Raw genomic sequence first — 24,896 nt, 5'->3', positions numbered from 1 at the left:
AACCATGTAATGTTTCTTCCTGACCACACGCGCCCTCTTGAGAAAAAAAAACGTTATCTTTATATGACAAGCCCTGCATATGAGCGCTCGCCATGCAATATCAGATTTTCTTTTTCCAGCGAGGTCACCTACGAGGCTGGATGGAGCGTTTGATTGATTTGCTTTGTCCGCGCTACCTTTGTCATAAAGTAACACAAGAGAGAAGTATTGATTAAAAAAGGGCAACCTGACAGGTTCCAGACGCATTGAAACATCAACCGTCTCATATTGCGCACATTGTGAAGAACACATTTACTGACGTTCATCATTCAGTGTCTTGAAATTGAAACCTGAAGACTTGAAAATACTTGTTACCATCTATAAAACGCTGCTATCTGTAAAGAAAATAGGTAGGTTTTTAATTGAGTTTACAGTTGCACTAATCAATATTTTTATTCTATTTATTTATTAAATTTTGATTTGTTTAGGGACAGTATATAGTAAAAACTAATGCCACATACCACAGCGACAGGCTATATCCTGTGAGCAGGGCTTGTTGGGTTGAACAGACAGGGTGGGTGGCGGAGCAGCGGCAGGGCAACCCGGTACCAGCCTGTCTGCTCTACTGAACGAGCCCAGAGACACTTTGACAATGAAGAGCGGCGCTGGAGGCCGTGTGACAGCAACAGAAGCAGAGAAACAGGAGAGAGGCCGAAGATGTCGATGTGTTTGATCCATAATAACTCAGAAAGAATGAAAGGAAAAAAAGTATTGAGAGAACACAAAACTTGTTGCGAGTAGCCCTAAAAAATTCTCGCCATGACTCTCGGGCGGCTCTGTACTCTTAACTCTTCTATAAAAGAAGTACATTTTATATTGATTCATTTACAAAGAACATTGCTGAAAAAAATAATATACGGATATACTGTATATGTGCAAAAAAAAATCCCCCACTGGCACAGAGATATATTCGTCTAAGCCTCGTATTGGCAGTGAGTCTACCTCATTGTAATTTCAAGCATAAGACAAGGAAAAGTCATTTATGCTGACACATGATTAATACCTTTGAGTTACAAATGGGCACAGAGTTATATTCTGAACAAAAGAACAAGACTGCCCTTGCTATCAACAGCTTCAGTCAATTAGTGCATAAATAAATCACATCCCACCTCACCCTGATACTTCAGCCAAGGGAAACAAAGTCATCCTTTACTCAAGTTAAACAATTCAAAGGCGACTTAAAATGTACTTTTTGCAACAGACATTGTAGAACCTGTTCTAAATAGTAACATTGTACTTCAGGAGCACAGGATGACAGTAGCATCTTTTTTGATGGGGGAATGGGGGTTGTTCCTTTGAGCTCAGTGTTTGAATATATCTTGCTTTCTGAAATGCTTTGCAACCCGTACAGTTAGTGAGTCAGCACAGATTGTCCAATGGGGACATTTCAACTGGCATTTCAAGACACTGCTGGGTTTGGAGAGCACACAAGTGTACAGTTTGCCAGAATTAGACTTGAAGCTCACACTGAGGCCATCAATAGTACAAATGCTTTCACTGTAAAGTGCTCCACCTAAAAGACTGCCACCAAAGGAGATGGTATGCATATTAATATTGAACTTATCACTTAGGGTGTGAATCTATCCAGTAGATGGGTCACAGCCCATTTCATCTCCTAACTTTGGATCTGTAATGACAAAAGCTTAGACGATCTAGGGGGAAATAATTAAAACAGGTTGGGAGAGTTGGCTTTGCATTGCATGGTGTGATTGCATCACCTCAGAAGAAGCCTATTATTTGTGCAGCGGAGCAGAATAGTTTGCAAAGGGAAATTGCTGCCATTTGACAAAATTTGTCGGGAGGATGGCCTGTAATTTCACCCTGTAATGTAATTATTTCAGCATAGCCTTCTCAGTATGTCCCTCCTGAATGAAGGACAGACTGGTTAATGTTCCCTCTCGGGCATTTGCATGTGAACCGGCCGCATTCATCAATCTCATCATCTCTAAGACGGGAGGGATTTTGCACACCGGCAGCTTCTTACGATAAACCATCAGAAATGTTCAAGGGTTTTTTTTAACTGCTTTTTTAAGGGAAAATAAGATTTCTATTTAAAGCGATACAGGCAAATGCATTTTCCAATACATCCTTTTATGAGCTGTGAATTCAATCGCCAATAAACGCCACGCAATGGCACAACAGCTGTTGTAGATGTCCCTTCAGACAATATAACAAAATCATCTGCAAACATAACATTAAAAGGTTATGTGATTACTACAAGCACGGCCGGTTTTTACAGTCATTTAGCTGCCAGAGCAAATTAAACAACATGGAGATAATATGCCATCTTGCTTAACACCATTATGGAATGAAAAGAGTGTAGTGATATAGCTCTTTCTGGCCTTCCCTGATCCAACAGGCATGTTAACGTACAGGGATTCAGAGCAGATATCACATCCTCACGCCTAAATGACTGTATAAGTTGATTGCTAGTGACTCCCAAAACGACTTGTGTCAAATCTTTACCATTCTTATACACTCGCAGTTTTGAGGAAATGAAAACCACTTGGTTAGGTTTAGGTAAACCTTGTGGTTTTGCTTAAATTAACTCAGTAAGTAACTCAGTTGGAATAACTGACCATGAAACCACCAACCACCAAAGAATGAGACATGAATTTACTGTCTTAGCACATCTTCTGAATGGGCAATAACCAGGTTCCTCTTTGTAATCACTGCAAATTGCATCTTTTGTGGCTATAGAAAATCATCAATAATCCTCCACAGCTGAAACCTGTGTTTATTTAAATTTTTTCTAATAGGTAAACAAAACTTTCTTCAGAACTCTAGAGGATTAAACTATTCACATTAACTGAAGGACTTCTCGTCTATCTGGCGGTGTACTTACCGCTGCAGGCCCGTAATGATTTGTTGGCCACTTATCAGACCTGGAGTCACGAGAAAATGAATTTTCTTTGTAGTCCATTGTAATGCACTTGTGGTTAATTATCAGTTGTGCGAACAGAGTGTGAGGAGAATGGAATTGAATCTGAGTACATTTCTTGTTCCTGGAATGTAGCTTGATGTTTGATCTCAAGACGGTGCGTCGACAAGGTTTTCTCAGTCTCTCAGGATAAAAACAACAGCAAAACCTTTTTTTTTCCTTTCAAGAGGTAGATGGCTGCAAGCACAGAATAAACAGTTGTAGTGTGTGTGTGTGTGTGTGTGTGTGTGTGTGTGTGTGTCTTTGTTTTCATCTGTGATCCAACTAAGAAGCTTATAACTGTCTATGCTTTCGAATTAACAATTTCTTCAAAAGTGAGACCGCCGTGTCATCTGAAACCTCAGAACAAGCGTAACATTTACTGACTTCATGATTGCCATTATTTCGTCTGATTTTCAATTTCCTACTTTCAGTTTTGCCTGTAACCACAATCAGATAAGCATAACTTGGGATAGAACAAGACCTTAATTGCAGGGAAATGCTTACTCCTATATCTGTATAAAGTAATTGTCTGGGCTGGAAATTCCCCTAGGCTCCTTTTGTTTGAAATTGGCCTTGTACGTAAATCCATTTTAATCAAGTTCTAGTGGACTTGCCCTTTTAATGTGTGCATGCAATCTGATTTCTTCATGTTGAGAATGAGATATGTTTTAATGACAAAGGGAAATAGTTCCTCTTTGAAGTAGGTCTCGATGCAACAACAGATGCAAAATGTGCAGTCGCTGAAATGATTTAGAGCAGCGTTTCCCAAGGTCTACTTCTGCATTTGCCATGGAGTACAAGGAAAAAATACCTAGCATGATGGATGAATGTAACTAGGTAAACATAATGGATAAACAACTATTTTAAAGTAATGAATAAACATAACTAGCTGGCTAAATATTACAAGCTGAAAGAAAAATAACTGAACTGACAGTTGAAATTGTTAACTACAAGTAATAAATAAATAAACTTTTTCCAGTCTCTTTGGCGAATGACTGCAAACTTGACCAACCTGATTGATATATTAACATTTCAATTGTAGCCTATGACATTTAACCCATGTCCTTATCTCATTCAAAATGTCTGGGACCTGCTGAACTTTTTGTTTTTCAAGGACAGGTTCTTATGGGAAACTTCATCTGACTGCTTTGTTTTTGGTTTGAATAACTATCAAGCGAAATAGCCCTGTACAAACTGCTTTTCCAATTATGTTCTTTCACCAGATGGTGGATGCATCTATATGACTGTGATACTTGATGGCAGTGAGGATGTCATACTTAATGGTGTTTAATTCTACCCGTTTTCACTGGCATCACTTAAATGCTAATTGCACAGAGGAAAGAAAATCCAATTAAAACGCACTTATCCATCAAGGCGCTTTAATCTGTTGCGGCCCTAACTTCTGACATTTAGCTCGGCAAGCGTCAACAGCTTTTTTTTTTTTGTACATATTCAGGAGTGTAAAATATAATATTAGACGCCTCCGCATGCAAAATGACTCACCATCCTGTTAAGATGCCACTGAAGCATCTCATATTTTTAACCTGAGGTTAATGCAGCCTGGGTTCAGATGGTTTTCAAGTTACAGTTATACCAGGTCATGAACGGAAGCCTATTGAATGCATGATATCGTGCGATTTCCTCTTCCTATTGAAGAAACTGCAGCTTGTATTTCAGCCCCAGGTGTGAGAGCTTTTGTATATCCCTCTGTGTCACTGTTGACAACCGATTCAATGTCTCAAACGTATCAGTAGGTGGGGCTGCCCGCTGTGAAAGAATGAACTGTTCGGATATTTCGTAACGCTGCGGTAGGTGATATAAATTGTTTGGACCATAACCGTGGCACCATTTTTACATCAAAGAGAGCTGCTTATTCACCGGCCCTCGAGCCCCTGAGAGGTTACAAAGATTATATTGAGACAAATAATGAAGTTCACCAGGTGGCTACAGAATCCAGCAGGGGAGTTTCACATTAAAGCCAGCAGGTGTTGAAGCTGTGACTCATGCTCTGTACCTTGATTTATAAGTGGCCTCATATTTCAATCCACACTGCCAGCCACCGCTGAAGTATATGCTTTCTCATCCACCACCAACAGAACTTCCTTTGTCTAAGCCTGACTTCTTCTGACTCATTAAATTGATTACTAATCTGGAGGTTAACTCACTGTGGAGTACATTCTTGGCTGCTTTGTTTAACAGTGTGAAGGAGCACCCATTTAAAGTTGGACTTTTATGAATGGTGGGGTGTTATTTGTGTCAAGCCCTTGGCGCATAACAATAAGCTTCATTACTCCCCTTGCTAAATCATTCATACTGAGTTGTCCCACTAATGTCATCTGACTATTTTCAAACTTCTTTTCATTTAAAACTTGAGACATGTTTGGCTGCAGCAGAGGATTTCTAATGGAGCTAACGCGCTGCAAGTGTTATCTGAGCCAAACAGGGTATGACAGAATGAAATAGTCTTGAGCGGGGGGCTTAATCCAAGTCTTTTGGGGTAAAGCAGCGATAGGACAGAGAATGATGGCTTAGAAGACCAAGACTTCAACCTACAAAAAACCCCAGACATATTGGAAAATGGGTGAACTTCTGTTTGCAGAGTTACATGTATGTATGTATGTATGGAATTGGGAAATAAGAAAATGTTTATGTTCCTTATCTTTTTCACTCACTCACAACCCAGTACTAAATATTTAGTAGCCTGCTGATTCTCCACAAGAGGGAGCTGTTTGGTCATTGCCAAACCAGTTTTCAGGCTAATGTGCACCAGATGTAGACACATTGATGTCACCTTCCTACAGCACCGGATGTCCAATTAAGTCGCCAGAATAAATGATGGCGATGTATGTTTATGCAAACCACGGATATGTTGAAACCTTTAGTTTTTCTGTAGGTTCAGTTTTCAGTTTAATGCTGCACGTGTGGTCTTGTTAGGTTTAGGCACAGAAAACATTGGCTAGGGTCGGGAAAATATTGTGTTTTGGCTTAAAAATACATGCTTTGGTTGACACTAACACAGCTGGAGATCTCCCGATGTCTGGTTTTGTCATCAAGACCATCTTGTCAAAAATATCTGGAAATTGTCCAAAGGTTTCCTTTGAAATATGCAGTGGAGCCACCCTTACAAATTTTGAAACACAGTCTTGAACTGCGGTCACTAGCTTGGCAGTCGTCTTTACGTACGCTGGCCTATGATATGTACAAATGTTAACGTAGCACACTTTTGGTTTCGTTTTGAACCTCATGGGTTGCTCACATCCATGACTTGCGAGATACAAGTACAACCAAAAAGTGATGTTTTGTTTCTTAGACTGTTTTGTTATAAAAGTCTTTCAAGGTTGGAGTAACAACTCTCCAGCATTTCATCATCTCAGGATCCCTCTGATGTATTTTGTGTCCCCTTGGGGGATCCAAACCTCCAGGCTGGAAACTGTCCTAAAAGACATGAAAATATTAGCTGCTACAATTGTTATAGTTAAAACAGCTGCAGGGCATAAAACTTACAGCTGCTTTTTGTATGCATATTTTTGGGCTTTTACAACCACCTGCCAGCTAAAATGAGATCCCAAAAGAAACTGTAGAGTAGTGAATGTTAAATTGTAGGTCCCTGTCTAAAATGTTAAGCTGAACATAACAATGAACAATAGATTTGTAAAAATGTATTGTTTCCTTTTTGCCTCTGCATTTCTATTATATGCTTTCTTTCCCTGTAAAATCTAGAAACTTCATTCGGGTGGTCCTTGAGACAGACGACAGTCAGTGACATCATTTCAAACAAGCCACAAAGTGTCAGCAGTCTTCTCCTTCAACACATTGTTCTTAAGTGAGAGATATTAAGGTCATTATATCGTGGGAAAATTAGCACACAGGAAATTCCATCAGAGCTTTGCAGCAGATTTGCCCATGTGACTTTTACTTTCTCTCCCTCTAAGAGTTTCCATGCTGAACGTGCGGGACCACAGAGGCACTGTTTCCCTGAACAGGGTGAGTAATGGCACTGAACTGATTAGTCTCACAGACAGACAGGCACATTCTTGTCCACTGACATCCCACACATGTGCATAAATGTACAACCAAGCATGCAAACACAGACAATGTGCCAAGGCTGTAAACTGGTGTGCTACAAGAAATTCTGTGCCCTTTTTCAACCTTCAACGCTCAAAACAAAAACAAATCTGTCCGTGGATTGAGATGATTCAGGTTGTTCCCAGTGCAGGAATCAGAATTTTATTTGACTGTACATTTATTTCTTCAAACATCTTAAATCAGTTTGCACACATTTTCTACTGTTACAAATAACGTTACAACGCCTGAACTGTTCCCTAGTCTGGATATAGAGGTAATCCAGAACAAAGTCGATCTTCTGATACAGTAGCATCGGAGAGATTATGGGGCTTAGCTGAGAAAACAAAATGCATTTTGGTGGAAACACAATATTGGCTTGGTTACACTATTTACTCAGGCAGAATATTTTTATCATGGGTTTATATTGCATCTGCAAAATAGTCACTTTTGACATTCTATGTAGTTTTGGAGAAGAAATTCAAACTCAAAATTGTAATATTTACAATATTAATGAGGTGATAATACAAACTCGGAAGTAGTTTGCAGTTTTTTCTGTAACTGAATAAACAAGCTGTTCTCGGAGGAAAATAAGGTCCCCAGAACACTGTTTGAAGCTAGAAAGGTGGCAGGGTCTGCCACATATAAACAAAGTAAAACAGCATGAAATTGTGTTGTCCTACTTTCTGCACTGGCAATGTTGCAATTAAAGACAAAAATTGCTATTTGGGAGTAGAAATGAATGTAATTAATAAGAGACAGCTGCTGGAGCCACATGTGCACTGTGCTTTAAATCTGAATGGAGCAGACTGCTCTGACAGTAAAGCCTTCTCTCTGTTTTGCCATAAATCCCTACTCCTTCCTTTAAAACACAGCAGGCCGCAGCTCATAATATGAAACCTTTATTGACGATGACACACTATTTCACAAGAAAAGCGTTGCTCAGGTAGATATCGGCCCGTACAAAATAAAATAGTCATAGTGTACTCAGGGTGCGTTGATGTCATTCAACTGACTCATTCAGGTAATAAAATTTCCATTGGAGTATCACAGTGGATTATCTTAATGACATTTAGAGAGAGAGAGCACTTTTTATGTTTTTGTTATTATGTGTTCAAACCTTTAGCTGTAGACTCAGTCACTCCTGGGAGCTGACCGATATGACCACTGTCTTCTGCTGCTGGCTGTTTACGAGCTCCACAAGAGCAGTTGGGGGTTTTTGGAGGTGTACTTGAAGGCACCCTCAGGAAGAGGAAGCAAATATTAGCTTTCCCCGCACAGATTTTCCCAGCTGTTCTGGGGAATTGTACCAAGACCGCTTGTCTCAGTCTTGTCCGGAAAGACAGCATGTCGGCGCCCGTGTGGCACTGTCTGAGGACAGCAGGAACACTTTGAGTTTGTGCAATATATAGTTTTATATCTTTCACTTTCACAGCAATTTTAGTTGAGAACACTACAGGAGTACAGTTCAGTACAGATCTGGCTTAAAAATACTGAAAGTTTGAAACGCAGTCTAGAACTGTGGTCACTGGCTTGGCAGCCTTCTTTCCTGCATCTCCTCCACTCCTGACATAACACTCTGGTCATAAACATGTAATGGGAAGCTGAGATGACACGTTTTGTAGAGCTATAATTACGGTACGTAGCCTATCGTAAGTACAAATGTGATCATATCCATGGTTTGCAGAAAACGCCAAATTAATCGTAGCGACTGAGCTCGGTCACCTGATCCTGGCTACGATATTTAAGCACTGAGGTGAGACAGTGTCTGTGTGCAGAAGTTTGAGAATTCATTTAAAGATTTTTATTGATTGATTTTTAAATCCCTACATAGTCTGGCTTCCCTTTACATCTCAGAACTCCTCACCCCTCATTCCGCTCCGAGAACGCTCAGATCAGAGAATCAAACGCTCCTAAAACTTACACAGTTTAGGCTTAGACAGGAGAAAGGGAGATCCTGCTTTTATTGTTTTAGCTCCAAAGCTCCCAACAACTCCCTTTTTATCATGCCTGTTCAAATGTTTTAATTTTCTTTTATATCTATTTTTATTGCTCTTGGAAGTACTTGTTTTAATGCCGTTTTATTTTGTTTTTATCTCTCTATGATTTGCCATCTTTGCATCTATATTGTACGGTCTTGTATTTCAAGAAGCATCTTGTAACTCTGGTTTTTAAAGACGCTATAGAAATGTAAGTTTATTATACATTTTTATACGTCTTTCTGTTATTAAAATACACTTATTAAAATACTTTCTTTTTAAATGTTGAGGTTTAAATGTGTTACAACTGTTGTAAACTCAGTTTACTACAGCTTTAACATACAGTATGCCATTCCCATATCTGGATACATTCATCCGGCCCACATACCACGTGGAATGATGGCATTTGGGCAATGCGGGCCAAATCTGGGCCACAGCTCGTTCTATTCTGGTGGGCTTGGATCTTCCCTAGTGCAATCACTCCATGTGATATGTGGGTTGGATAAGGGTGTCTGCTAAATTTTGTTATCTGGGATTGCATTTGCTCTCATCTTAAGGTTTGTCAAATCAATTTTAATCATATATCCGACAATCTCACATTAGTCCCGGAGGGGTTTTTCAATCTGTACAGCAGACGACACCCATCTTCAGCCAGTGAAAGCCAGACTTTTTGTTCTTGCCGGCCCCCAACTGTGTATCAAATCTTCATCCTTGGCAGTAGTGCAGCCATCGGTATTTAACACGTTATTGTACATAAATCCAGTGTGGTATTTAAAACGGCGTAATGGAATCAGTCAAGTTAGGAGAATATGGGGGTACAAAGTGGCTTGCAGACTATAATTTAAGCATATATATATGTGACAGACTGAAGCTCAATTATAGTATGTGTCACCGGCGGAGGCCTGGAGGAGCTGAGAGGTGTTTCAGAACCTCTCCAAAGGCCACGGCTCAGGTGCAAATGTCTTGAATGAAGCAGACAGCTGAGGCCGGGTAATAGGTTTCAGATGAAAATGTCTCATCACTCTGAGGTGAACTGCTGTGGATTAAAGTGTTGTTGAGGGGTTGAAGAGATGCAACTTGGGGCTCCTCTTCCAGCAGTTCATCAGCTCCCAACAGACACAGAGAAAGAAAGAGAGAGAGAGAGAGAGTATCGGGTTTTCTGCTGAGAAGCCAAGTTGATGATGCCTCACTCCTTATATGGCCAAACTGATACGAAATGAAGACGGGTAGTATGATAAGAGGAAATATTTTGAAAGAAATCCCCGCTGAATTTTTGTTTAATTCCCCAGAAAACGTTACCAGTTAAAAGGGAAGGTTTTATTTTTGGTGAATTGACGCGTCCCTCCAGGAAATTACTGAGAAATTCAATTTTTACAGAGCCTACAGGCTGGTAAAGTGTTATCAGACGGAAGTACGCACCCACACACGCACTCACACTCACACACACACGCACACACACTCACTTCACTTCAGCCCTACAAGTTGATGAAGTTTTCCTCCAAACTTTACATTCAGCGCGGATCAGCCTCCCTGGTCAGCAGCATGGCTTTATCCAACAAGTGGTGGGTTTTGTGCGCCGTCTCGCTCTGCTTGGTCGCCCGCTTCGGGTCTTGTAGAAGACACAGAGAAGGTAAGACGATTAAAAGAAAACAACAACACATGTTTGTATGTGAAGTTTATTATTTCAGCTGTTTTCACCGCGTTCACAGCTTGTGAGCTGGTGTGCGGGCGGGCGCAAGGGAAAGTTTTTGTCCAGAAACTCGTGCGTAAATTTGGAAGTTTTGTCCGAAGTTTGTACATATTCACACTCTTGGCTTCAGCTTATTTATCTTGTTTAAACTTTGCATGTGATGTGTAACATTTTACTACGTGTTATTATTATTGTCACACTGCTATAATATTCATGTGATATTTGTTTTTCAAATTAAAAGCATAAACTCACGTTCAAACGGAATATTAGCGCCTCAAAGTGTCTCCATAAACTGGCTTACTTTTACAAAATAACACATTATATCACTATCTTGTAGTTTTGCTAATGGAGAAGTGTATGATACAACTCCATACACTTATACTGTAATACACGATCCATGTCGTAACCAGTGCTTTCCACATTTGACGCACTACTGGGTTTGTTTTGTTGTGTTGGAGTCCAGTCTTAAGCTCGTATTAGTCAGGGGAGAGATCAGGTAGGACCAAAGTCCAACCCCGACAGCAGCTCTCATAGCGGCCACGACCCACACCTGAACCACCTGGCACCTCCTCCTGCCCTGTCATGTCGCAACAACAGCCTGGCAGGCGCTAATGAGGCTGTTGGGATTGGATGTCAGATAGTCAACAAGCTGAGAAAGGATCTGTGATAGTCCTCTTCTTACTCCTCCTGCCCCGAGAGGAAAAAAAACGCTGAACTGGGCAAGACAGAGAGGTCATTTCAAGAGTGGTAGGTTGGCGGTTGGGGAGTTTGGTGATTCACTGTAAGCCTTTAATGTCAGCTTCTCTTATCTTTCAGTGACATACAGACGGGTTTATGCATCATTTCCCTGTTTGGATGGAACATTAACAGTCTATAAGCAGGGGATGTAAAACAGCCTGAAAGCTGGGGACTTTCTTATGGAGAGAAAATGTGACATTTTGTCATCTTCAGAAGAAATGTACAAGATCAAAGCCTGTTCTTATATTTATGTAAAGCCAACCTTCTTCTTATAAATCAGCACAGATGTGTAGTTTGCCATTAACATTTAGTTTTTTTAGATGAATGTTAAGAATTAACTAAGTTCTGATTGCACATCACGCTCTGTTACATTTTGGTCACCTTGGCCAGGGCCGGATTAACCTCTTCGTGAGCCTAGGGGCAAAATTGAGCTCTGGGCCCCTTTGACACCCTTTGTTCTTCCCTCCCTGCGTGCATGGTGTATGTAACCTGTTGTTTTTAAGTAGCCATGTGGTATTGCTGTTAACTTTTTAAACTAAAAAAAAGGCTGCAGATTGTTCATCTTGATTTCCAGCTGTGTCTCATGTTGTATTTCAGCAGATTTGGGACACTCATTAACGGTTTAGCACGCAATCAACTGGAGCAAGAGACTGAAAGCAGTGCCCCCCCATTTCCATTCATTCAACTGATAATCAATTTTGAATTGAGAATCATTTAGAATCGAAAAATCTACTCTGAACTGGATCGGACACCCGAGAATGGAAATCGATTTGAATCATGAGAAGATTCACATACTTTACTTGAGTAGTTCTGTTTTCTGCTGCTTTATACTTTCACTCAACTACATTTGGGAGGCGAATAATTACTGATTTACTTAATACTTTTTTTCTGCACTACGTTTATTTGGTAACATTAGTTACTAGTTAATGTGCAGATTACTTGCTGTATTAGAGCCAAAGTAGCACGTTTTTAAGTGAATTTATTTTATAATAGTAACAATAATCAGAAAAATGCTGAATATTGTTTCGGGCTGACCCATAGTATACAGTATATACAAATAAATATATATGTAAATAAATGTATCAGTTACTTTCTTGTACTTCTGATACTTAAGTACGTTTATGCCAGAAAATTACTTTCGCTACTTAAGTACATTGAAGTATCATTTATTTAAGGACTGTTACTCACTTTTCTATTTGTTTGGGTGACTTTCATGTTTACCAAAGTCATATTTTAATACAAAACCTTTACCTTTACCTTTACTAAAGTATGACAACACTGCACGGCACCTTTGTAATATTTTGTCAATAGGCTCAGAAACCACCTTGACTACTGAAGTTACTATAATATTAATCATAACACCACATAGTAATAGCCAAGCAGTGAAGCTGGTACATTGCAAGGTTAAAGATATAAAAATGATAATAGTGGTGTATTTATAGAGACTTTTCAAGCAAGAAGCACAAAGTTAGGAAAATACATGGGGTTAAAAGTTCAACACTCTGCCATACAAAGCCTCATATGTGATTAATAATACTTTAAAATAACATCTACAAGAGTTTGGAGGCCAGCGCAGTGAGAGCAGTTTGTTCTGGTGAGTAGCTTGGCTGCTATTTTGTTGAACAATGTGGAGTGACGCCACAGCTTCAGGCAAGCAAAACATTTGAATAATCAAGGTGAAAGGACAAAACATCACACATACTTTTCTTCAAAGTAAAAGATTTGATCTAACTTTGAAGATACTCCTCAGCTGATAACACCATTTCTTCATATTTTGCTTCAAGCTCAAGCCAGAGTCTTTATGCAAAGGAGCGGCTGTATTTAGGTGGAAATGGACCTCTGCGTTTTTTTACATTTTGAAAAGTTCGTCATCATAAAGACTCACAAAGACAGTTAAATGACTCAGTGATGTCATCAATATCTGTCTAAAATTTGCTAACATTAGCTTCTTAGACTTCAGTCATACCAGACCAAGTAAGGTTGTAGCAGCAGAGCCTCAGAGTGCACTGAACTGGCCAAGAATGCATTTTATTGCGTAGAAATGAAATATGGTCAGACAACAATTTGGACAGGATCCCGAGAGCCCCCAGAATCAGGTCAGATTTGAGTGGTTTTGCAGATAGACATTATTTTACTACACCTTGAAATAATGGTAAAGCTTAGCCTAATTGGTGCAACAGTGTAACGTTATTGTGTTGTTAGAGCAAACATCACATGTTTGGCATACTATGTCTTAATTGAAAATATTTTAATTTAAATGTATCTGAGCTTTATTCATGACAATGTTAAATATTCTTGTATCCTTTTCTTTAGCAAGCACTTAATATTATTTTCATTTAAGGGCTTTCAGTGGTGTCACTCAATGGCTAAGCTGCATTGTGTGTAATGCAGGTGCCAGCTTTGAAATAACACTCCAATAACACTGTTGGACTCATTACAGACAGTTTACAAACAAATGATCACGATCGACACAGCAGAACCAGAAAAATCACCTTCTTTGATGCCGCACATTCTTCTTCCTTTTCAAAATCTGGCACCTACATTACCCACAATTCAATTTAGCAACTGAGTGACATCACTTGAGGCAGTTTTCTCAGCTCCTCTGGAGCCACGAAAGGATTTATACTATTTTTTTCACATATGCGGTAGCACTCCCCAAGACCTGTTAACATAACACACTTTAATGTGTAAAAATTGTTGGAGCAACCCTTTAAGAGGCTCCAGTTTCCCACACGCCATCAGCTGATATTTATTAATGCCTACCATTTGCAAGCACCACACGTTTAGCATTTTAACCTTAAAGCATAAGGACAAATATGCTGAGTGTAAAAATATTCCAAAACCAAAATCGAGCCTCGGGGCAGTATTACAGAAACACATTACCATTTGGCAATTATACTTTGCATCCATCGCAGATATGAGAATACGACTCATGATGAGGTACGTGCAGAGAGGCCATTTGGGCTACTCACATTACAGTGGGCTTCAGCAAGGTTTTGTCCATAGAGGAGCATTAGTTTTGACTATTTGCATATCATTTAGGTGCTCCCGAGAGGTAAAACAATGAGGGACTCGGTAAGCCCCTTTGAAATTAAACATCAGTATCACTGGCACACGGTCTTGGTAGCTTCACTAATCGTCTCACGGAGGCGTAAACATTGTGTCTCATTAATTTGTGGAGAAATTTAATTAGATGCTCACTTGCTGTTTGAAGTGGTCCTTTTATTAGGGAGCCCCGGGCCATAGACAGAGAGGAAACTGTGGAGCATGTGCCATCTTAATTAGCGCATGCAATAAGGAGTAGACTTCAGAAAAGTACTCGCCTAAACTGTCACTAAAAACCGTTTGAGTCCATTACATGAGTACACCTATAACTGGAAAGCGTAGACACTTCACTGACTTGCCAATTAGGTGTTGTCTAATGTCTTCTGCACTTACCAGGATGCAGGCCTTTAGTATTTTTAATGAGAAAACCTCTGTTGTGTCTCAACATGAATCTCACCTTGAAGCAGTTTCACTGCAGCAGAAGCAGCAGCTGTTTCTGAGGCCAACACCAGAATTAGAATACAGATTATTAATAAATCAAACAGGTATTTTCTCTGAATGATGCAATTCACTACTCTCTTCCTGTTCTCTGTTTGCACGTACGCATGCCCACGTTCACTTTCTATTTGAATCCAGTCTTTTTCCAGTTCTAATTTATAGGTTTGCAAATCATGGGTTTTGTTTGTCATGCCAACTCATTTAACTTTTCTTTGTTTGGTTTTTAATGACCGACTTCAACAGTCTGTGTTGTCCCCAAGTACTCCATCCTAGTGTTTACCTTTAATTAGAGCTGTAGAAATGAGAACTTGCTCACCTTAAGACGAGTCTGCTGTGAGGCTGGACTTGCTTGAGACTTGATTGGCTGAGGGCTCGACTTGATTTGAGACTTTAAGGCAAAATGCTGACGAGACTGGACTTGGCGACCCATAAATATTGAGAAATGCTCAACTGGTTTGAGTTTCGTCCTTTGGAAATCTAACTGCCGTTCATAATTAATGACATAATGAGTACGCACACAACAACTTTGTGACCCAGTACAAACTTTCAGTTTTTGGAGGTTGCACAAAATTAAAACTCTAAATTGAGCTTCGAGAATTGACAACACTCTACAGAACACTGAAAGAAAAATTAAAAAAATAAAAGAGGCTTTTAAGTTATTAAACTTTGAATACCAAGTCGTTTCAGCATTAAAGCACGAGTCACCAGCCCGCCCTAAAATCTGAAAGTAGCTAAACCAGTCCTGTTAATTTGTTCATTAGGTGAAGGTAACTCATAGTGAGTCAACAACAGTTGTTTAAGTTTGTTGAGAAGAGCCAGTTTGGCTTGATTTGCAGTTATGCTGACTTGTTTCAGTTGTAAAGGTAAGGCTGTTGGAATTGCCATATGAATTATCAATACACTAGAAAACATTGATTTTTTGATTGTCAAGTTTTGCCTCAAAGATGTGAGATTTTACCCAACTTGGCCTCTAAAGGTCCAAGACATGACTTGGACTGTGTACAGACTTAAGACTTGACTTGTACTTGCTTGCTGTTTGAAGATTTGATTTGGATTTGCTCTCTTAAGACCATCTAAAGACCGAGATACTACTTGGACTTTCTATAAAAGACTTGAGACTTGACTTGATGTTCAAAGACTTAAGACTTGACTTACCCTGTCAAGAAGTATGTTATGCCTAAATACTTGAGACTCGATATGGACCTGCTTTCTACAGATTTGAGACTTGACTTGAACTTGCTCTCTGAAGTCTTGAGACTTGACTTGAACTTGCCGTCTAAAGATCTGAGATTTGACTTGGACCTATCCTTCAAAGACTTGAACATTTGACATCTACCTGGCCTCTTAAGACATGAGATATGACTAGGACTTCACTTTCTTCAAAAAGACTGCTCTCTAAATACTCTTAAGACTTGACTTGGACCCTCCATAGACCTATGAAATGAATAATAGAAAGTAAATCCTTAAAAACACCTCTGCATGTTATCTCTTGAAAGATGGGGTGGAGCGCGTAGACTTTCCCTCATTATCCCAGCATGTCTGTTGCTGTCAGAAGATTTTTAAAGAAGCCGGCTTTCTGTGTTGCCACTGCATGAAAAGAAATAATAACGGTCAGGGGTGGAAATCAATTATATCATAGTAACAGCAAGAAATAAGTCATCTTTGCTGTAACTAAGCAATTTTCATGGCCATTATTAACATTCCTGATCACTTCTGCTTCGCATGTTACCAAGAATCTCAATGTGTGACGTTGTTTTTAAAATAGAAAAACAGACTTGATTGAATCCTACTTGTGCATGTGGCCTAGTATTGACATTCCCAGCCTGTTCCCAGCAGCATCACTGTAGATTACTGTACTTATCAGAGGCAGAGGGCTCAGTTCTGCTCCAAGTGACGCCTCCAGCTAGTACCCTGGTTGACTACTGTAGTTATCATCTGTTTGTCTGTCTTTTCCTCTCCCAATAAAATAACAGTGAGCATATTCCAATGTGGTTGATATATAATTTGTATTCTGATACAGTCTTTGAACACACAACTAAATAAGGATCCCCCCTAGCTGAGTGGGAGTCGTGAACTCATGATGACACTTATATAATCTAATTGACTTGGAATAACTTGCAATTTTGTTTGACTTACACAACCATAAAGTGCAACCTAAGTTCATACGCCCTTCCTGATTCATCAGCTGCAGAATATAAAATAAAGGACACCTTTTTTGTCCAACTCGAGCCCCAGTTGACTCTGTTTTCTGTGCATGAGTGGACACAATGAAACAAATACAAGAAAACAAAGGCGATGCTATGTCCCCTGAGTTAGTCAGTGAACTCCAGGCAATTTTCTGAACAATGCACAGTTAACAATAGAGTGTTTCACATGCGATTTGTCATATGTGGAACACAGATGCTCAACCAAAAGACTTTGCCCCAGGGAAATTGGTCCTGAGCGCCAAACCTTTGAGTCACTGTTAACCTACTTCCACATAAAAGGGCTGACTACATTGCAATGAGGTGGAGATATGTCTCCTGTATGAGAAAAAGCCTGTCAACTCGAGGTTGACACCGCAGTGGAGAAGACAAATGTACTCCGTGGAGCATGAGCCACAGGTTAATCTGAGTGTCCTGTGCACTGTCGCCTGCAAAAATTGGCAAAGGATACTTGCTCGACTCTATATTTAGATGGAATATGCTATCTCCTCGGTCATTTCTCCACTAACTTGAGAAGATGGTTACAGCGGGGTAGCCTCACACCCGATGACAGATCTAGAGATGCATCTTTACCAGACCCGACAACCGAGAAATCTTTCTCCCATCTTGTTTGCACACCAGCAGGATAAGAAAGCACAGCTCACGGGCAATCAGCTGGTACTGATGCACCGGACCAAATGGATAAAAATGAGTTTTACGATGTAATGTTGCTGTTGGAAATATATGTGGCTGACTGAAACATTCAGCTTCTCCACAACTAGCTCCCATTAGTTGTACATTTTATAGGTAGCTATCACTGAACATGTCATGTACTCCGTATGGGTGTTTTGTGCCTCAAGGTGCAAGTTTAAAATGGAAAGTTATACATGGCCGGTTTTACGAAGAGGCTGACTCATGCAAATTCTGTGAAGCTGACACCACAATGCAGTGAATAAATACATAATTCCTGCAATTAACCTTTTTAGGGGTATTTTGTATTCTTCTGTTGGACAGATATTGGCCCAGTCCCATTTCAAAGTCTGAACCCTACCCCTTGTTTTTGAGTGAACAGAATAGAGTTACAAGGGGTAGTAGTTGAAATCTCCCCCTATGAAGTGGGACAACCCCTCAAGACACTTCCAATGTGGTGTTTTCTCTTGTGTTACTGTGGCAACCCTCAGTTTGAAGTGTTCCCCCCTATCCCTCTATCCCAACGTGAATTCAGACACTCTACCTCTAGACGTGACCGCACAAAATGGAGGGGTAGTGGCGAGGGGTGTATTGGGATTTGGTGAATTGTATTGTTTCTTGAGTTACTCTGTCATTCCCACCCCTAACACTGACTAGTAGTCACTTTCTAGGATTTTACTTACAACTCTGACTCATTTTGGTTTCTGTATAATAGGGTTAAATTGTTTGAACTCTCAGTCTCAGGATACAGTTTGAGAAATGTAATGTTTTAAACTCTTTAATTGAAAAACAGATTTCTACAAAGAATGACCCGCTGCTCTTCTTCCACCGATCACATTTTAATAAACTTGAACCACTGCTGTTCTGGCGGTTGGTTAAGAATTGGCCCGTGTGGTGCCTGCATAATTTGTACACTTTCTGTTGTTGATTTGACTTAATTACTCCAGGAGCAAAAGACAGACAGAAGTAAGCCTCTTGTTCTTAATGTCCTTTCAGCTGTCTGCATGCACAGTGTGTTGTATCTCTAAGAGCAGTGTGTGAACAACAGTGTCTGCAGCTGGGGATACATTATTAGTGTCTCTCTCTGGCTCACAGGAAGCTTTAATCTCTTGAATGTTGACACATTATTGGATAAATATTTTCCATTTTGCACAGAGGAGTGAATGACACCCGCAAGGATACTAATTAGGGACGTTGTCCTGCTCTTCTCATGCCTTCATGACTCATTTTGTTCCAAAAGATAGTGCTATCTTTTCCGAGACTGGAAAGTTTCAACTGGCAGACGGATAAGGCTATACTGGAGTTTCCTGCATGAGTCGTATGACAATAATTGTAAGCTTTATTTAAGGGACAGAGTTTCAGGAAATGATGTGTCTTAGAGGATACTGAACTTGAGGGAGATAACAGTTGTTGTTTGTCCCTTGGAAAGAGCAATGTACATGCCAGAAATGTAAATATGATGTTCAATTGCTTGTGTTATTGGAATATTTTGCAGTCATGTTGAAACAGAAATCATCATGTGATTGTGTGCAGAGCAATTGTGAGCTTTGGACTCAACGGTAGCAACTATAATGTCAGTTAAACGTACAAAAGATAAAAGAAAGAGTTGAACTCGGTCTGAACTTGTTGAAGTAGCACTCAAGTAAATACCCGATGAAAGAGTGATCATTTCGTCTTCACTCTGTGCCAGTTCAGACAAGACGGGAGCGGTCGATGGGCTTCTTCTTTTTGACTTCTTAATGCTGATTGTCATTGAAAGTGAGATTTCTCAACTTTTTACACTCCAGAGCTGCTCAGAGTCAGTGTATCAGATAAATGTGAGTAAATGAAGGGCTAAAATGAAGCGTGGAAAACGGTTGAGGCTGAATTACAGGCTGTGTGGAGGTGGAGGATGTGTTTGGATCTGCCTTTGTTTAGTTCAGCCCTGCTGATTATCAAGTTTAAAAGGCAAACAGGGCACATCTGTGTCTGGTTCAATGCGGGTCCATCATAATCAGAAGGCTTTGCTCAACTCTTCTCCAGCACACTGAGGTTTATTTAATTTTCATCTACGATCCCTTCATCCGGGTGATCCTATCAGTCATACGAGACCTTTAAACGGATCAACGTGACCGAGATCCAACGAGCAAAAGATAACAAGAGAATGCAAACCATGTAAACAAGTTTAACTTTTGGGTAAGCCAATCAGAGGCAGAGCTGGGCAGGTCATCCCTTTTCCATCCTCGGCAAAGAAATGCCTGCTGTACAGACGTTAGCCATAAGCTAGCAATTAGTATGAGTAGTTTCCAGTTCATGTAGAGAGTGTTAGCTCAAGCTCAGCTTAAATAAAGAAATGATCAGGTGTACCTTTCCAGGTTTAAAAGAAGTGTTTGCACGTTTTTTTTGTTTGTTTTTTTGTTAAATGGCTGACTTTTGAGAGTAAATTGTGCCAGTCTTTTCTGTTGAGATGTCGGCAATAATGACAAGGACACAGTGACAGTGTCAAAGAGGACTGACAATTTGGACAAAATTGAGATAAAAACACAAACAGTGTGGGATCTCAGCTGGATTTGCTGAAGTGTATTTTTATGTGTGATAATTCGTAGCTTAGTTGTCCTCCCGGCAGCCGCAGCAGCAGTCGATCCCTCTCAGGAAACCGTGCTTTCAGACTAAACTCTCACTCTCACTAAAAGCTCACCGATTGCCGATAGAAGAAACATTCCCTTTTTCTCATTTGTATTGTTTGAATGATAACCTGCATTGCAGAAAAGGACCGCTGCATCGATCCTCTCCTCTAATCAAGAGTGCATCTACAGTACAATCAGTCGAGGATGACATTTGCACAGGCGGGGGAATGAGCCACTTGCTCTCGCTCTCTGTCCGTCTCATTGATTCAGCTGTGCTATCACATCCACATCAGAGGTGAGGAGGCTCAGGCACAAACATTCATGGCGGGCAGCCTGTGGAGTCCTTGAGGGTCCATTTAATGTCTGACAAATGATGGCTTCATTGTATGGGGCACATTGAAGATGCATTTAGAAAAACAGACTGCTTTAACCGTCATTATTTTCATGTGGTAGAAGCCGTCAGCGGTAAGTCAATAACCTGCTGCGTGGCCCCATCCTGTGGGAATTATTGACCCGCTAAAGTGTTGTCTTTTTCTGATTTCTGTCAGCAAATAATGTTGCCCGGCGGCACACAAGACACTCTCAAAGGGCTGCTCGCACACATCACAATACTGTGAAGGTGTTGATAGTGAATGGGCTTATATTTAATTCATATATAATTCATGACCTAGCAGTGAGATAACACAATATCTCACTATTGCAGAGACGGCAACATGAATAGTTTAAAATTCATGTTTTAAATGACTGCTGATGCCTCACTCACAGGTCAGTAACACTTCACGTCACATCTTCCTGCAAGGCCACGTTGTGTCTGTTGTGGAGTTTACTACAGCTTTTATCAGTGGCAGAAGGTCGATTGCGTTCGAGTGTGAGGAGATGAGATTTTTATCTTTACATAAGCTTTAGTTTTTGATGTTTGGCCGTATTAAATCACAGCTGTTGAATGGAGCCAATACTAAGACGATGCATGATATTGTCGGTTTAATTTGTCTGTACAGCTCAAATCCCTAATTGTTAATTATAGTGGTCATGGATTATCCATCTCTGTAGGCACTCCACTGTATGAGCAGTCTACACTTAGCTTACATTAAGGGTCCTATAGTTTAAACTAAGCTGCTTAGAAACATTCATCTCCAATACATTGCAATCCATCCATATATTACTAAATAATATATTTTTGGAAAACAAATGGTAATTTGTTTTTAACAGTGTCAGAAAAATGGCAATAATTGGTATATTTGCCAATATATAGAGAATATATAACCTTATATTCTCAATAACATTGAATCATTACATATTTTTTCAGTTAGCTATGAGCTAATCTACATCTGTAGTCCCTGGGCACTGTTATGAAAATAAACATAACCGCATAAAAAAAGACAGACAATACATGATCACTTCAACAACATCAGCAACATCAAAGATAAGATTTCAAAATATTATGACACCACAACAGTAACAACCAGAGTTTACACGAGTGGTTGCGTGATAGGAACATGATTGCGTTGGTTTTAGTCACGACTTCTTCAAGATCATTGAAGCTGCAGTTCTCTCTTATGTTACAAAAAAATGGGTCACTCCAACAGAGAGGGAATATTTGAATACAGAAGACGACAATGATTTCAAACACTTCATTTCAATATAATTTGTAATTATAGGGTAAAAATATTGTCATAATATTATTTAACTGACACAAATAATGAAAAAAGTTGAATGTTATTCATGTTTATCTGCATGTATGGAAAGTATATTTCTGCTGCACTTTTCAAGCTACATTAGAAGATAATGTGCCTTGTGTTTGGGATCAGTGGACCTTGTGTGTGTGTGTGTCTTTATGGGCTCATATACTTATTTATTGTGTGTGTGATTTGTTAATGTTGTATATTAACTTACATGGCTTATTATAATTAGAGCTCATCTACAGTTACACGAGGCCCCATAGAAGCTCTTCTCCCAGGGGAGCGATGAATAATGTTGCAATCTAAATGATAAAGCGTAATTTCACTGTGTGTGCACTGAGGTAACGACGCTGCCTTTAAAGTCAGTCCTTTTCATGCAGGCTTCCCTGTCTAACACGCTCTTATACTGTAGCAGCTGAAATAAAAATAAAAAATAAATTAAATAAATACACGGGAGATGTGACTGTAGCTGCCACACAGCCAATTACTGTGTTTAAACTGTGCTCTCTGTGCTGCCTGGTTTGTCTTGGATAAGAAACCCACCTCTGCATCTGATCCCTGATGTGTGGGAGGGAATAAGTGGGCATGACCCTCCCGGTGGCTCCTGGTGGAACGACGGCACCAGGTTGCATAGAGGTGAGCCACCTGCCATGCCTTAAGCTCAGCTGGACCCCCATTATGCAGACAAATGGTACGACAGGCCCGTTCATATTTTCCTCCACGTTGCGCCGTAACTACATGTGATCGAGCTTTTCTTCGCATCTCTGGTTGAGATTATCCAAAATTGTTTATTCAAATTTACAAGCAGCTTAGTGTGAATTATGCCTTACATGTTTAAAGATCTGAGACAAGTGAATCATTCGGTACGTGAGCAGCGAGAAGAAAAACTTGAGCAGCACCCGGGATACAATTAAAGCAGATATCACTGGGAAGCCTCATAAACCTCGTGAGAAAACGCAAGTAAAACATTTCAGAGTTTAAAGTAGTTGTTAAAAATTCTTCTACTGTGTCTCTGGCTGGCCCGGTACTGAATCCCACTGTGGCTTTTTCTCTCCACTGTTTTTTCTCTCTTCTTCGCAGCTCTCTTTTGTGTCATTTAAAATAATTCTGGGCTTTTGTGGGAGCAGCATTATGATAATACATTTCCCCTCGACCTATACTGGCTCACAAACAGGCAGCCGCGCAACAAATTGTTACTTCCCCCATTGTGTGAGAATGAAATTATGTAGTTAAGAGTTTATATAATGTAGATTTCTTAATTAAAGTCGAAGTTGTTTCCGAGTCCGTGTTTCACTTCAGGCAGCAGCAGCGACTTTAATCTAATCAAATTGTAAAATGCTGTTGCTCTTTGTATTGAAAGCCTTTGATTTTTTCCATCTTTGAACATTTTCTATTACTTCCTCTTGTTTTCATTTGGTTGTTACTGCGAGTGATGTGCTGAATAATTCACGTGTAAGTGTTTTGTAAGTGGGACCCTCCCAGTTTGGCAGATGGTGCCGTGGTACTTTCTCGCCTACAGGCTTGTGCAACTTATGGCAAACTTATGCCTGCATCATTGTTTGCCATATGCTCCTTCTGGACGGAGAAGTCGTCCATCAGGCCCCGGACACCATTTTGCTGCCACAGATGCATGCTTGATTTCTCGCAAAAGGCATGAGCGCTATGAGGATTTGTGTCACCGAGCTGCAGCTCAGCTAATCATACACACCCCTGTTAGAGTACATCCCAGGAAATGCACTTTGTCCAATTGATTGGCTGAGAAGCGACCGAGACAAACTTTAATTGGCATTGAGTGGGATTGTTCGGTTCGGCGGCGCTCAGACTTTGCAAATGTCAGCGCGCGGATTTGGCAGAATCGCTGAAGCGAGAGGGATTTCGAGTTCTCACTATTGTTTTGTTATCCGGTACATGTGGGAAACAGGTAGGGGGCTCAACTTAGATATTGCAAGGAATAGATAATGCTGTCGAAGAGGGGGGAGCGTGGAGATTTACGCCACTGAGCTGACATCGGAGAAAAGTCAGTTGATAAAAACAGCTATTCGACTTTGCAGCTGTTAAGATATCGGGAAGGGAGTCAGAGCCGTGAAAAGGAAGATAGAAAGTTTGATTTTTTTTTGTTTGTCTGTCCAGTCTTCTGTTTGAAAGAGCAAGCAAGAAAGAAAAAACTTTAGAAGTTGCTGTTGGAAACTGAGATGAATGTTAAAGCTGTCTTGGCACGGACAAATAGGTCTACAAACGCTATCGAGTTGCACAGCGACAATTAACTCGCTCATTGCATCCCTCCTCCTCCCTCGCCACCTGCCATACCAACATGCAGGCGCTGATTAAAAATGCATGCGTCTCGCAAGCCTTTGGATAATTAAGGAGGTTTCCCTGCAGTGCTTCTTGTTAGAGGCAAGGAGAAAAACAGACACAACACATATAGTAATGGCTCTGCTGAAAGGTATTATATGATCTTTTCTTTTGGACTGAGTCATGAGGGCAAAGTTTTTCCACTTCTCCAGCAACAATCAACCCACCAATCTTGCCAGCGTTTGTCACGCTCCGTGCACTGAGCTGTGCAGGACCGGGCCTGTCGCTGCCCAAGTAGGTTCACCACTCAGTCAGTCTTCAGGGAAGCCCCCGATCTGTTCCCCCGACCACACAATGTGAGCTCTCAAAGCTTTAATTGTTCGCAGAAACGGCAACAGATCTGTCCTTGAGGCACGAAACGTGTCCGCGTTACCCCGGGATTCCTTTGATCCGCTGGAGATGGTGCTTTAGA

At 40.3% G+C, this 24,896-nt stretch overlaps 1 protein-coding gene across 1 annotated transcript in view; it reads left to right on the top strand.

Moving 5' to 3' along the window:
• Positions 1 to 10,518: 10,518 nt before the first annotated feature.
• tfpia (tissue factor pathway inhibitor a) overlaps positions 10,519 to 24,896 on the top strand; it is a 44,112-nt gene continuing 29,734 nt past the window's right edge. Inside the window, exon 1 of the mRNA XM_073473217.1 lies at positions 10,519 to 10,633. Within this exon, the coding sequence (XP_073329318.1) occupies positions 10,546 to 10,633 (88 nt within the window). The 5' untranslated portion in view covers positions 10,519 to 10,545. The remainder of the gene's footprint in view (positions 10,634 to 24,896) is intronic.

The sequence above is a fragment of the Pagrus major genome, chromosome 9 (genome assembly GCF_040436345.1).
Source record: "Pagrus major chromosome 9, Pma_NU_1.0".
In the NCBI taxonomy this organism is placed as follows: domain Eukaryota; kingdom Metazoa; phylum Chordata; class Actinopteri; order Spariformes; family Sparidae; genus Pagrus; species Pagrus major.
Note: the sequence above shows the minus strand (reverse complement) of the source record. Positions and strands in the feature narration are given on the sequence as shown.